Raw genomic sequence first — 13,857 nt, forward strand, 5'->3', positions numbered from 1 at the left:
CCAGATACCAGTACCACTACAAAAGAGTATACAGACCTATCAAAGAATAGCCCTTTTTCCCCACTGGGAGCTGAAATGAATAAGTCAACTAAAATCAAATCAAATCAAATCAAATTTGATTTGTCACATACACATGGTTAGCAGATGTTAATGCGAGTGTAGCGAAATGCTTGTGCTTCTAGTTCCGACAATGCAGTAATAACCAACAAGTAATCTAACTAACAATTCCAAAACTACTGTCTTATACAGTGTAAGGGGATGAAGAATATGTACATAAAGATATATGGATGAGTGATGGTACAGAGCAGCATAGGCAAGATGCAGTAGATGGTATTGAGTACAGTATATACATATGAGATGAGTATGTAAACAAAGTGGCATAGTTAAAGTGGCTAGTGATACATGTATTACATAAAGATGCAGTAGATGATATAGAGTACAGTATATACGTATCCATATGAGATGAATAATGTAGGGTATGTAGACAAAGTGACATAGTTTAAAGTGGCTAGTGATACATGTATTACATAAAGATGCAGTAGATGATATAGAGTACAGTATATACGTATCCATATGAGATGAATAATGTAGGGTATGTAAACATTATATTAGGTAGCATTGTTTAAAGTGGCTAGTGATATATTTTACATAATTTCCCATCAATTCCCATTATTAAAGTGGATGGAGTTGAGTCAGTGTGTTGGCAACAGCCACTCAATGTTAGTGGTGGCTGTTTAATAGTCTGATGGCCTTGAGATGGAAGCTGTTTTTCAGTCTCTCGGTCCCAGCTTTGATGCTCCTGTACTGACCTCGCCTTCTGGATGATAGCGGGGTGAACAGGCAGTGGCTCGGGTGGTTGTTGTCCTTGATGATCTTTATGGCCTTCCTGTAACATCGGGGGGTGTAGGTGTCCTGGAGGGCAGGTAGTTTGCCCCCGGTGATGCGTTGTGCAGAACTCACTACCCTCTGGAGAGCCTTACGGTTGTGGGCGGAGCAGTTGCCGTACCAGGCGGTGATACAGCCCGCCGGGATGCTCTCGATTGTGCATCTGTAGAAGTTTGTGAGTGCTTTTGGTGACAAGCCGAATTTCTTCAGCCTCCTGAGGTTGAAGAGGCGCTGCTGCGCCTTCTTCACGATGCTGTCTGTGTGAGTGGACCAATTCAGTTTGTCTGTGATGTGTATGCCGAGGAACTTAAAACTTACTACCCTCTCCACTACTGTTCCATCGATGTGGATAGGGGGGTGTTCCCTCTGCTGTTTCCTGAAGTCCACAATCATCTCCTTAGTTTTGTTGACTAAAGAAAATGACTCTGTAATAACAACCATTAGGCTTTTTTAAGATAATATAATTTTATTGTTTTGAATATAAGATGATTCCAACACTGGTTGGCCCTATGCACAAATCACTGAACATGGCTTATGTATAATAGACACTTTTAGCAGTATTTTGAGAGAACCTGTGCAGGTCAGAATGGACTATTATGCTGTACATTTATTATCCCTTGTGTTTCTCTCCTCTCCCTCCATCTTTCTTATCCCTGGTGTTTCTCTCTCCTCCCTCCATCTTTATTATCCCTGGTGTTTCTCTCTCCTCCTTCCATCTTTATTATCCCTGGTGTATCTCTCTCCTCCATCTGTATTACCCCTGGTGTTTCTCTCTCATTGTCCCTCCATCTTTATTATCCCTGGTGTTACCCCCCCCCCCCCCCCCCCCCCCTCACCATCTTTATTATCCCTGGTGTATCTCTCTCCTTGTCCCTCCATCTTTATTATCCCTGGTGTATCTCTCTCCTTGTCCCTCCATCTTTATTATCCCTGGTGTATCTCTCTCCTTGTCCCTCCATCTTTATTATCCCTGGTGTATCTCTCTCCTTGTCCCTCCATCTTTATTATCCCTGGTGTATCTCTCTCCTTGTCCCTCCATCTTTATTATCCCTGGTGTATCTCTCTCCTCCCTCCATCTTTATTATCCCTGGTGTATCTCTCTCCTTGTCCCTCCATCTTTATTATCCCTGGTGTATCTCTCTCCTCCCTCCATCTTTATTATCCCTGGTGTATCTCTCTCCTTGTCCCTCCATCTTTATTATCCCTGGTGTTTCTCTCCCCTCCCTCCATCTTTATTATCCCTGGTGTATCTCTCTCCTCCCTCCATCTTTATTATCCCTGGTGTATCTCTCTCCTCCCTCCATCTTTATTGTCCCTGGTGTATCTCTCTCCTCCCTCCATCTTTATTATCCCTGGTGTATCTCTCTCCTCCCTCCATCTTTATTATCCCTGGTGTATCTCTCTCCTCCCTCCATCTTTATTATCCCTGGTGTATCTCTCTCCTCCCTCCATCTTTATTATCCCTGGTGTATCTCTCTCCTCCCTCCATCTTTATTATCCCTGGTGTATCTCTCTCCTTGTCCCTCCATCTTTATTATCCCTGGTGTATCTCTCTCCTCCCTCCATCTTTATTATCCCTGGTGTATCTCTCTCCTTGTCCCTCCATCTTTATTATCCCTGGTGTTTCTCTCCCCTCCCTCCATCTTTATTATCCCTGGTGTATCTCTCTCCTCCCTCCATCTTTATTATCCCTGGTGTATCTCTCTCCTCCCTCCATCTTTATTGTCCCTGGTGTATCTCTCTCCTCCCTCCATCTTTATTATCCCTGGTGTATCTCTCTCCTCCCCCCATCTTTATTATCCCTGGTGTATCTCTCTCCTCTCCCTCCATCTTTATTATCCCTGGTGTATCTCTCTCCTCCCTCCATCTTTATTATCCCTGGTGTATCTCTCTCATCCCTCCATCTTTATTATCCCTGGTGTTTCTCTCTCCTCCCTCCACCTTTATTATCCCTGGTGTTTCTCTCCCCTCCCTCCATCTTTATTATCCCCAGTGTTTCTCTCTCCTTGTCCCTCCACCTGTATTATCCCTGGTGTTTCTCTCCCCTCCCTCCATCTTTATTATCCCCGGTGTTTCTCTCTCCTTGTCCCTCCATCATTGTTATCCCTGGTGTTTCTCTCCTCTCCCTCCATCTTTATTATCCCTGGTGTTTCTCTCCCCTCCCTCCATCTTTATTATCCCTGGTGTTTCTCTCCACTCCCGCCATCTTTATTATCCCTGGTGTATCTCTCTCCTTGTCCCTCCATCTTTATTATCCCTGGTGTATCTCTCTCCTCCCTCCATCTTTATTATCCCTGGTGTATCTCTCTACTTCCTCCATCTTTATTATCCCTGGTGTTTCTCTCTCCTCCCTCCATCTTTATTATCCCTGGTGTATCTCTCTCCTCCCTCCATCTGTATTATCCCTGGTGTATCTCTCTCCTCCCTCCATCTTTATTATCCCTGGTGTTTCTCTCCCCTCCCTCCATCTTTATTATCCCTGGTGTTTCTCTCCCCTCCCTCCATCTTTATTATCCCTGGTGTATCTCTCTCCTTGTCCCTCCATCTTTATTATCCCTGGTGTATCTCTCTCCTCCCTCCATCTTTATTATCCCTGGTGTTTTTCTCACCTCCCTCCATCTTTATTATCCCTGGTGTTTCTCTCCCCTCCCTCCATCTTTATTATCCCTGGTGTATCTCTCTCCTCCCTCCATCTTTATTATCCCTGGTGTATCTCTCTCCTCCCTCCATCTTTATTATCCCTGGTGTATCTCTCTCCTCCCTCCATCTTTATTATCCCTGGTGTATCTCTCTCCTCCCTCCATCTTTATTATCCCTGGTGTATCTCTCTCCTCCCTCCATCTTTATTATCCCTGGTGTATCTCTCTCCTCCCTCCATCTTTATTATCCCTGGTGTATCTCTCTCCTTGTCCCTCCATCTTTATTATCCGTGGTGTATCTCTCTCCTCCCTCCATCTTTATTATCCCTGGTGTATCTCTCTCCTTGTCCCTCCATCTTTATTATCCCTGGTGTTTCTCTCCCCTCCCTCCATCTTTATTATCCCTGGTGTATCTCTCTCCTCCCTCCATCTTTATTATCCCTGGTGTATCTCTCTCCTCCCTCCATCTTTATTGTCCCTGGTGTATCTCTCTCCTCCCTCCATCTTTATTATCCCTGGTGTATCTCTCTCCTCCCCCCATCTTTATTATCCCTGGTGTATCTCTCTCCTCTCCCTCCATCTTTATTATCCCTGGTGTATCTCTCTCCTCCCTCCATCTTTATTATCCCTGGTGTATCTCTCTCATCCCTCCATCTTTATTATCCCTGGTGTTTCTCTCTCCTCCCTCCACCTTTATTATCCCTGGTGTTTCTCTCCCCTCCCTCCATCTTTATTATCCCCAGTGTTTCTCTCTCCTTGTCCCTCCACCTGTATTATCCCTGGTGTTTCTCTCCCCTCCCTCCATCTTTATTATCCCCGGTGTTTCTCTCTCCTTGTCCCTCCATCATTGTTATCCCTGGTGTTTCTCTCCTCTCCCTCCATCTTTATTATCCCTGGTGTTTCTCTCCCCTCCCTCCATCTTTATTATCCCTGGTGTTTCTCTCCCCTCCCGCCATCTTTATTATCCCTGGTGTATCTCTCTCCTTGTCCCTCCATCTTTATTATCCCTGGTGTATCTCTCTCCTCCCTCCATCTTTATTATCCCTGGTGTATCTCTCTACTTCCTCCATCTTTATTATCCCTGGTGTTTCTCTCTCCTCCCTCCATCTTTATTATCCCTGGTGTATCTCTCTCCTCCCTCCATCTGTATTATCCCTGGTGTATCTCTCTCCTCCCTCCATCTTTATTATCCCTGGTGTTTCTCTCCCCTCCCTCCATCTTTATTATCCCTGGTGTTTCTCTCCCCTCCCTCCATCTTTATTATCCCTGGTGTATCTCTCTCCTTGTCCCTCCATCTTTATTATCCCTGGTGTATCTCTCTCCTCCCTCCATCTTTATTATCCCTGGTGTTTTTCTCACCTCCCTCCATCTTTATTATCCCTGGTGTTTCTCTCCCCTCCCTCCATCTTTATTATCCCTGGTGTATCTCTCTCCTCCCTCCATCTTTATTATCCCTGGTGTATCTCTCTCCTCCCTCCATCTTTATTATCCCTGGTGTATCTCTCTCCTCTCCCTCCATCTTTATTATCCCTGGTGTATCTCTCTCCTCCCTCCATCTTTATTATCCCTGGTGTATCTCTCTCCTCCCTCCATCTTTATTATCCCTGGTGTTTCTCTCTCCTCCCTCCATCTTTATTATCCCTTGGGTTCCACTCCTCTCACTCCATCTTTATTATCCCTGGTGTATCTCTTTCCTCCCTCCATCTTTATTATCCCTGGTGTATCTCTCCCCTCCCTCCATATTTATTATCCCTGGTGTATCTCTCTCCTCCCTCCATCTTTATTATACCTGGTGTATCTCTCTCCCCCCCACATCTTTATTATCCCTGGTGTTTCTCTCCCCTCCCTCCATCTTAATTATCCCCGGTGTTTCTCTCCCCTCCCTCCATCTTTATTATCCCTGGTGTTTCTCTCCATCTTTATTATCCCTGGTGTATCTCTCTCCTCCCTCCATCTTTATTATCCCTGGTGTCCCCCCCCCCCCCCCACCACCATCTTTATTATCCCTGGTGTATCTCTCTCCTCCCTCCATCTTTATTATCCCTGGTGTATCTCTCTCCTTGTCCCTCCATCTTTATTATCCCTGGTGTTTCTCTCACCTCCCTCCATCTTTATTATCCCTGTTGTTTTTCCCACCTCCCTCCATCTTTATTATCCCTGGTGTTTCTCTCCCCTCCCTCCATCTTTATTATCCCTGGTGTATCTCTCTCCTCCCTCCATCTTTATTATCCCTGGTGTATCTCTCTCCTCCCTCCATCTTTATTATCCCTGGTGTTTCTCTCTCCTCCCTCCATCTTTATTATCCCTTGGGTTCCACTCCTCTCACTCCATCTTTATTATCCCTGGTGTATCTCTCTCCTCCCTCCATCTTTATTATCCCTGGTGTATCTCTCTCCTCCCTCCATCTTTATTATCCCTGGTGTTTCTCTCTCCTCCCTCCATCTTTATTATCCCTTGGGTTCCACTCCTCTCACTCCATCTTTATTATCCCTGGTGTATCTCTCTCCTCCCTCCATCTTTATTATCCCTGGTGTATCTCTCTCCCCCCCACATCTGTATTATCCCTGGTGTAACTCTCTCCTCCCTCCATCTTTATTATCCCTTTGGTTTCTCTCCTCTCCCTCCATCTGTATTATCCCTGGTGTATCTCTCTCCTCCCTCCATCTTTATTATCCCTGGTGTATCTCTCTCCTCCCTCCATCTTTATTATCCCTGGTGTTTCTCTCTCCTCCCTCCATCTTTATTATCCCTGGTGTTTCTCTCTCCTCCCTCCATCTTTATTATCCCTGGTGTATCTCTCTCCTCCCCCCATCTTTATTATCCCTGGTGTATCTCTCTCCTCCCTCCATCTTTATTATCCCTGGTGTTTCTCTCTCCTTGTCCCTACATCTTTATTATCCCTGGTGTTTCTCTCTCCTTGTCCCTCCATCTTTATTATCCCTGTTGTTTCTCTCTCCTTGTCCCTCCATCTTTATTATCCCTGTTGTTTCTCTCTCCTTGTCCCTACATCTTTATTATCCCTGGTGTTTCTCTCTCCTTGTCTCTCCATCTTTAATATCCCTGGTGTATCTCTCTCCTTGTCCCTCCATCTTTATTATCCCTGGTGTTTCTCTCTCCTCTTGCCTCCATCTTTATTATCCCTGGTGTATCTCTCTCCTTGTCCCTGCATCTTTATTATCCCTGGTGTATCTCTCTCCTTGTCCCTCCATCTTTATTATCCCTGATGAATCTCTCACCCCTCCCTCCATCCTTGATCAAGGTAGAGAGAGAGGATAAGGGGGTTGGAGAGGGGAATGGAGGAATGAGTGGTACAGATGAATGGTTTGGACCAGTAGGGAACACAGACCTAGATGCATGTTGATTTAGAATCCACTTAGCACTGAAGAAGCTTCAAACTACACTCAAACACATGCTGCCATTACATTTCTTTTGTTACTTTAACAGGTGTGTGTGTGTGTGTGTGTGTGTGTGTGTGTGTGTGTGTGTGTGTGTGTGTGTGTGTGTGTACACCTAATGAGAGTGAGTGTGGTACATGTGTGTGTTGTTATTGGCATTAGTGTGTTACTAATAAATGGAGTCTTAAGGAGTGGAGTGGGAGTGTTTCTCCTGCCACTGTTTACTCTGCACAGTAATCAAAGCTATTCATGATTACAGAACACAATTGATGTTATTCACACCGGCTCAACCGGTCTTTTAAATGGCACCAATTTTTCATAAGCTGTCAATTTAGGGAATTTACATACTGTAGGTAACATTTGTGGCGGGTAAATTGGTGGATCTGACTGGGTACACAGGCAAGTTAATAGAGGGCATTGGCTCGGCATGTGGGAGGACTACACAAAATGCTATAAGTGTATTACATGCACATAGCAGGGCCATTACCTCACACGCAGACACACAATCTTCCAAAGAGGTTTTAACATCCCCTCCACATATTTCTTCAGAGACACATTTATGTTTTGCTTCTCTTTCTCTGTCTCTCTTACCCTCTCTCTGTGACTCTCTGTGAGCTTTTCTCACTCAATTATTTGTGTGAGAGTTACCATGTCTCTCCAACAGCAGCCTATTCCAGCAGCATGTCTGTGTGCTAACACAACAGCTGTAATGCTGGAAGGTGTTACACTTCCAGCAGGGTCTCTCTCTCTCTGGGCCTATGTGTGATTCCCATTCTCTCTCACTGTTAGCAGACCCACATCATCTGAGTCTGCTGACTAACCTAAGGTTCCCCTCCTTCTCTCCAGAACCCTGACATCGTGCTCGTCCACTACTTGAATGTGCCGGCCATAGAGGACTGTGGGAAACCATGCGGGCCAATCCTGTGCTCCATCAACACAGACAAGAAGGAATGGGCCAAGTGGACCAAGGAGGAGCTGATTGGCCAGCTCAAGCCCATGTGTGAGTATCTGACCTATCACATTTAGAGCACAGCACTTATTGAGAGCGCCAAGCCTTTTCAAAGCCTTATTCATTACAGGTGCAAGGGTCTCTTCTCAAGGGTCTAGCCCTAAGAGCCCCAGACACACAAACAGACTAGACACTCATGTCTGGGTCTTTAATGCTCAGACCTCTCCTAGCCTTATTAATGTACCCACACAGGCTCTCTTAGAGACCTGGCCTGGTTACTATGTTGTTATTGTGTTCCTGACTGGAGCTGTCTGGTAAACAGAGGTCACCTATCACCCAGCCCTCCAGCACCACGGTGCCCAGCCTAAGAGCACACATCTTGCTGCTGTGATGGCACACTGTCGTATTTCACCAAACAGACATGAGTTCAAAATTTGATTTATTTCAGAATTCTTTGTGGGTTTGTGTAATCTGAGGGAAATATGTCTCTAATATGGTCATACATTTGGCAGGAGGTTAGGAAGTGCAGCTCAATTTCCATTTTGTGGGCAGTGAGCACATAGCCTGTCTTCTCTTGAGAGCCAGGTCTGCCTATGGTGGCCTTTCTCAATAGCAAGGCTATGCTCACTGAGTCTGTACATAGTCAAAGCTTTCCTTAAGTTTGGGTCAGTCACAGTGGTCAGGTATTCTGCCACTGTGTACTCTCTGTTTAGGGCCAAATAGCGTTCCAGTTTGCTCGGTTCTTTCCAATGTGTCAAGTAATTATAATTTTGTTTTCTCATGTTTTGGTTGGGTCTAATTGTGTTGCTGTCCTGGAGCTATGTGGAGTCGGTTTGTGACCAGAGCCCCATGAACAGCTTGCTGAGCAGACTTATCTCTCTGTAGGTGATGGCTTTGTTAGGGAAGGTTTGGGAATTTCTTTCTTTTAGGTGGTTGTAGACTTGAAAGGCTCTTTTCTGGATTTTGATAATTAGAGGGGTGATCCATGTCTCCGTTGGGACCAAAAAGCCAAGGGACTGAAGGGCAGCATAGGCTGAGATGAACTCTGCGTTCTGACCGCAGATCAGCAGTTCCAAATGCTGCCAGATGCCCGGAATTCCACCTGGGTTTTGTGTGCAGGGTACACTAAATCAGAAGGGTTGCAGACAAGGGGTGGGGAGCGTCTGTAAAGCCTACAGAGAGAGGAACTAACAGGTATAGAACACACACACAGTAGTTGACAAAGATACAAAAAAGCTAAATGAGATAATCTGTAAATAACTAGGTAAGATACTCAAGTGACAGAGTGGTGTGAGCCTTCCTCTCTTTCCTTCCTCAAACAACTCGGCAGAACCGTCTTAGTTTCGGCGATGGCCTTAAAATTCCGGCAGAACTGAACGACCACCGCTTACAGCTGCCGCTGAGAAACCAGGGAGACTGAAGAACTAACACTGATTGCTAATTGCCTAGCAGAGGTGGAGAGCACGCCTCCCTGTACTAATTGCTGATTGCCTAGGAGAGGTGAAACCACGCCCCCTCCAATACAGCCACTGATTACTAAAACAAGTCACAAATTGCCCTGCCCCCTGATCCTGGTTGATGTGTCAACAACTATCTGCAAGTTATGAGCAGTCAGCAGTTCACACACCAATTAGTCTACTGGGAAGACAGGCAGCACTTAAAGTAGATGGCCCTAGCTAGGAAAAAGACCACAACAGATGAAGACAAAAAAAGTATACTTCTGGAGATATCAGGAGTCCTCTAGTTATAGAATAAAGCACCATAAAGGGCAATGGGTTCTATAACTGATTCAATCATTTTTAAATATGAATTTCATGTTCCCTTTGATGGCGTAGAAGGCCATTAGAAGGCCTTTCTTGCCTTCCTTGTCTCTCAGATCATTCACAGTTTTTTGGAAGTTACCTGTGGTGCTGATGTTTAGGCTGAGGTAGGTATAGTTTTTGGTTTGCTCTAGGGCATGACATTTCTTTTTGTGGTCCTGGCAACTGGAAAAAATGTGGAACACCATGTCTTACTGAGATTCACTGTCAGGGCCTAGGTCTGACAGAATCTGTGCAGAAGATCTAGGTGCTGCTGTAGGCCCTCCTTAGTTGGGGACAAAAGCACCAAATCATCAGCAAACAGTAGACATTTGACTTCAGAATTTTGTAGGGTGAGGCTGGGTGTTGCGGATTGTTCTAGTGCCCTTGCAAATTCGTTGATACAGTTGAAGTCGGAAGTTTACATACACCTTAGCCAAATATATTTAAACTCAGTTTTACAATTCCTGACATTTAATTCTAGTAAAAATCCCCTGTCTTAGGTCAGTTAGGATCACCACTTTATTTTAAGAATTTGAAATGGCTGAATAATAGTAGAGAGAATTATTTATTTCAGCTTTTATTTATTTCATCACATTCCCAGTGGGTTAGAAGTTTACATACACTCAATTAGTATTTGGTAGCATTGCCTTTAAATGGTTTAACTTGGGTCAAATGTTTTGGGTAGTCTTCCACAAGCTTCCCACAATAAGTTGGGTGAATTTTGGCCCATTCCTCCTAGTAACTGGTGTAACTGAGTCAGGTTTGTAGGCCTCCTTGCTCGCACACACTTTTTCAGTTCTGCCCACAAATCTTCTATAGGATTGAGGTCCGGGCTTTGTGATGGCCACTCCAATACCTTGACTTTGTTGTCTTTGAGCCATTTGCCACAACTTTGGAAGTATGCTTTGGGTCATTGTCCATTTGGAAGACCCATTTGCGACCAAGCTTTACCTTCCTGACTGATGTCTTGAGATGTTGCTTCAATATATCCACATAATTGTCCTACTTCATGATGCCATCTATTTTGTGAAGTGGACCAGTCCCTCCTGCAGCAATGCACCCCCACAACATGATGCTACCACCCCGTGCTTCACGGTTGGGATGGGGTTCTTCAGCTTGCAAGCCTTCCCCTTTTTCCTCCAAACATAACAATGGTCATTATGGCCAAACATTTATTTTTTTGTTTCATCAGACCAGAGGACATTTCTCCAAAAAGTACGATCTTTGTCCACATGTGCAGTTGCGAACCGTAGTCTGGCTTTTTTTATGGCGGTTTTGGAACAGTGGCTTCTTCCTTGCTGAGCGGCCTTTCAGGTTATGTCGATATAGGACTCGTTTTTACTGTGGATATAGATACTTTTGTACCGGTTTCCTCCAGCATCTTCACAAGGTCCTTTGCTGTTGTTCTGGGATTGATTTGCACTTTTCGCACCAAAGTACATTCATACGTATCTAGGAGACAGAACGTGTCTCCTTCCTGAGTGGTATGACGGCTGCGTGGTCCCATGGTGTTTATACTTGCGTACTATTGTTTGTACAGATGAATGTGGTATCTTCAGGTGTTTGGAAATTGCTCCCAAGGATGAACCAGCCTTGTGGAGGTCTAAAAAAAATTCTGAGGTCTTGGCTGATTTATTTTGGTTTTCCCATGATGTCAAGCAAAGTGGCACTGAGTTTGAAGGTAGGCCTTGAAATACATCCACAGGTACACCTCCAATTGACTAAACTTATGTCAATTAGTCTATCAGAGGCCTCTAAAACCATGACATCATTTTCTGGAATTTTCCAAGCTGTTTAAAGGCACAGTCAACTTAGTGTATGTAAGCTTCTGACCCACTGGAATTGTGATACAGTGAATTTTAAGTGAAATAATCTGTCTGTAAACAATTGTTGGAAAATTACTTGTGTCATGCACAAAGTAGATGTCCTAAACGACTTGCCAAAACTATAGATGGTTAACAAGACATTTGTGAAGTGGTTGAAAAACTAGTTTTAATGACTCCAACCTAAGTGTATTTAAACTTCCAATTTCAACTGTATATACACTGAGTGTACAAAACATTAGGAACATATTCTCTTTCCATGACATAGACTGACCAGGTGAATCCAGGTGGAAGCTATGATCCCTTATTGATGTCATTTGTTAAATAGACTTCAATCAGTGTAGATGAAGGGGAGGAGATGAGTTAAAGAAGGATTTTTAAGCCTTGAGACAATAAGACATGGATTGTGTATGTGTCCCATTCAGAGGGTTAATGGGCAAGACTAAATATTTAAGACAGTGTTTGAGACAGTGTATGAGAGTGTTTGGGAAAAATGTCAGGGTTTGTATGATGATAATAATCTTTTAGGGGCTTTTGAAAATCTTTGAGAGAGTTGTTAATAGCCAGACTCCAGGCTGTATGTATGTGTGTGTGCGGGTGTATGTGTGCGGGTGTATACGTGCGTGTATGTTGGCAGGGGCAGGGCGGTGATGGTGAGTGATGTTCACATGGCTGATTATTGGTGATGGGACCAGATAGAGAGTAGTGTGTCAGCAGCTTTCAGATGCACAGTGAGGGACAGATGCTATGTGAATACAGACCAGCTAGCCAGGCAAGGCCCTAACACACACACACACACGCTGGCCATGATCACCAGAGCATACGCTCCACTATCGTTTTCTCCTTCATTGCTCCTCTGGCAATCAGTTTAGGAGTCACTTGAGCATCCCATCCACCACAGGACAGTACATGACAGGATATATCAGTACAGGACAGTACATGACAGGATATATCAGTACAGGACAGTACATGACAGGATATATCAGTACAGGACAGAACATGACAGGATATATCAGTACAGGACAGTACATGACAGGATATATCAGTACAGGAAATGACAGTTAACAGCATTGCTGTGAACTACTGTATTCATCAGGTGTGGGGCATCATTTCAATCCCAGCCATTTGCAGTAATGCGTGAAGTCATTAACTTTGGGGAGTTGTTGGGACAATGAGGGCCGAGAAGGGTGAGATGCCTTCTAGCTGATGGGCTACATGAGGCTACATGAGGCCACATGCAGCTGCGTTCCAAATTGCACCCTTTTCCCTATATAGTGCACTACTTTTGACCAGGTCCAATGGCCAATTGGGACACATCCACAGAGCAACAAAGCAGCCTCAGCCATTGTATTTACAATTGCCCTTTTCTTGTGACAACAGGTCACAAATTCTGCTGCTGTGATGACACACTGTGGTATTTCACACAACGGATATGGGAGTTTATCAAAAATGGAAATGTTTTCGAATACTTTGTGGGTCTGTGTAATCTGAGGGAAATATGTGTCTCTAATATGGTCATATATTTGGCAGGAGGTTAGGAAGGGCCACTCAGTTTCCACCTCATTTTGTGGGCAGTGTGCACAAAGCCGGTCTTCTCTTGTGAGCCAGGTCTGCCTATGGCAGCCTTTCTCAATAGCAAGGTTATACTCACTGAGTCTGCACATAGCCAAAGCTTTCCTTAAGTTTGGGTCAGTCACAGTGGTCAGGTATTCTGCCACTGTGTACTCTCTGTTTGGGGCCAAATAGCATTCTAGTTTGCTCAGTTTTTTTGTTAATTCTTTCCAATGTGTCAAGTAATTATCTTTTTGTCTTCTCATGATTTGGTTGGGTCTAATTGTGTTGCTGTCCTGGGGCTCTGTGGGGTCTGTTTGTGTTTGTGAACCCCATGACCAGCTTGCTTAGGGGACTCTTCTCCAGCTTAATTTCTCTGTAGGTGATGGCTTTGTTATGGAAGGTTTGGGAATCGCTTCCTTTTAGGTGGTTGTAGATTTTAACGGCTCTTTACTGGATTTTTATAATTAGCGGGTATCGGCCTAATTCTGCTCTGCATGCATTATTTGGTGTTTTACGTTGTACACAGAGGATATTTTTGCTGAATTCTGCATGCAGAGTCTCAATTTGCCGTTTGTCCCATTTTGTGAATTATTGGTTGGTGAGCGGACCCCAGACACCACAACCATAAAGGGCAATGTGATCTATAACTGATTCAAGTATTTTTATCCAGATCCTAATTGGTATGTCGAATTTTATGTTTCTTTTGATGGCATAGAAGGCCCTTCTTGCCTTGTCTCTCAGATCGTTCTCAGCTTTGTGTTACCTATGGCTCTGCTGTTCAGACCGAGGTATGTATCGTTTTTTGTGTGC

General features: G+C 44.4%; 1 protein-coding gene across 8 annotated transcripts in view; it reads left to right on the forward strand.

Moving 5' to 3' along the window:
• LOC110532462 (calmodulin-binding transcription activator 1) overlaps nt 1-13,857 on the forward strand; it is a 616,618-nt gene that overhangs the window by 543,164 nt on the left and 59,597 nt on the right. For all 8 annotated transcript variants that reach the window (XR_005053299.1, XR_005053300.1, XM_036988465.1 and 5 more), the window contains one exon: nt 7,766-7,919. Coding sequence is in view for 6 of the 8 variants with exons in the window: in XM_036988465.1 (XP_036844360.1) it covers nt 7,766-7,919 (154 nt within the window). In the remaining 2 variants the exon portion in view is untranslated. The remainder of the gene's footprint in view (nt 1-7,765; nt 7,920-13,857) is intronic.

The sequence above is a fragment of the Oncorhynchus mykiss genome, chromosome 9 (assembly GCF_013265735.2).
Source record: "Oncorhynchus mykiss isolate Arlee chromosome 9, USDA_OmykA_1.1, whole genome shotgun sequence".
Classification (NCBI taxonomy): domain Eukaryota; kingdom Metazoa; phylum Chordata; class Actinopteri; order Salmoniformes; family Salmonidae; genus Oncorhynchus; species Oncorhynchus mykiss.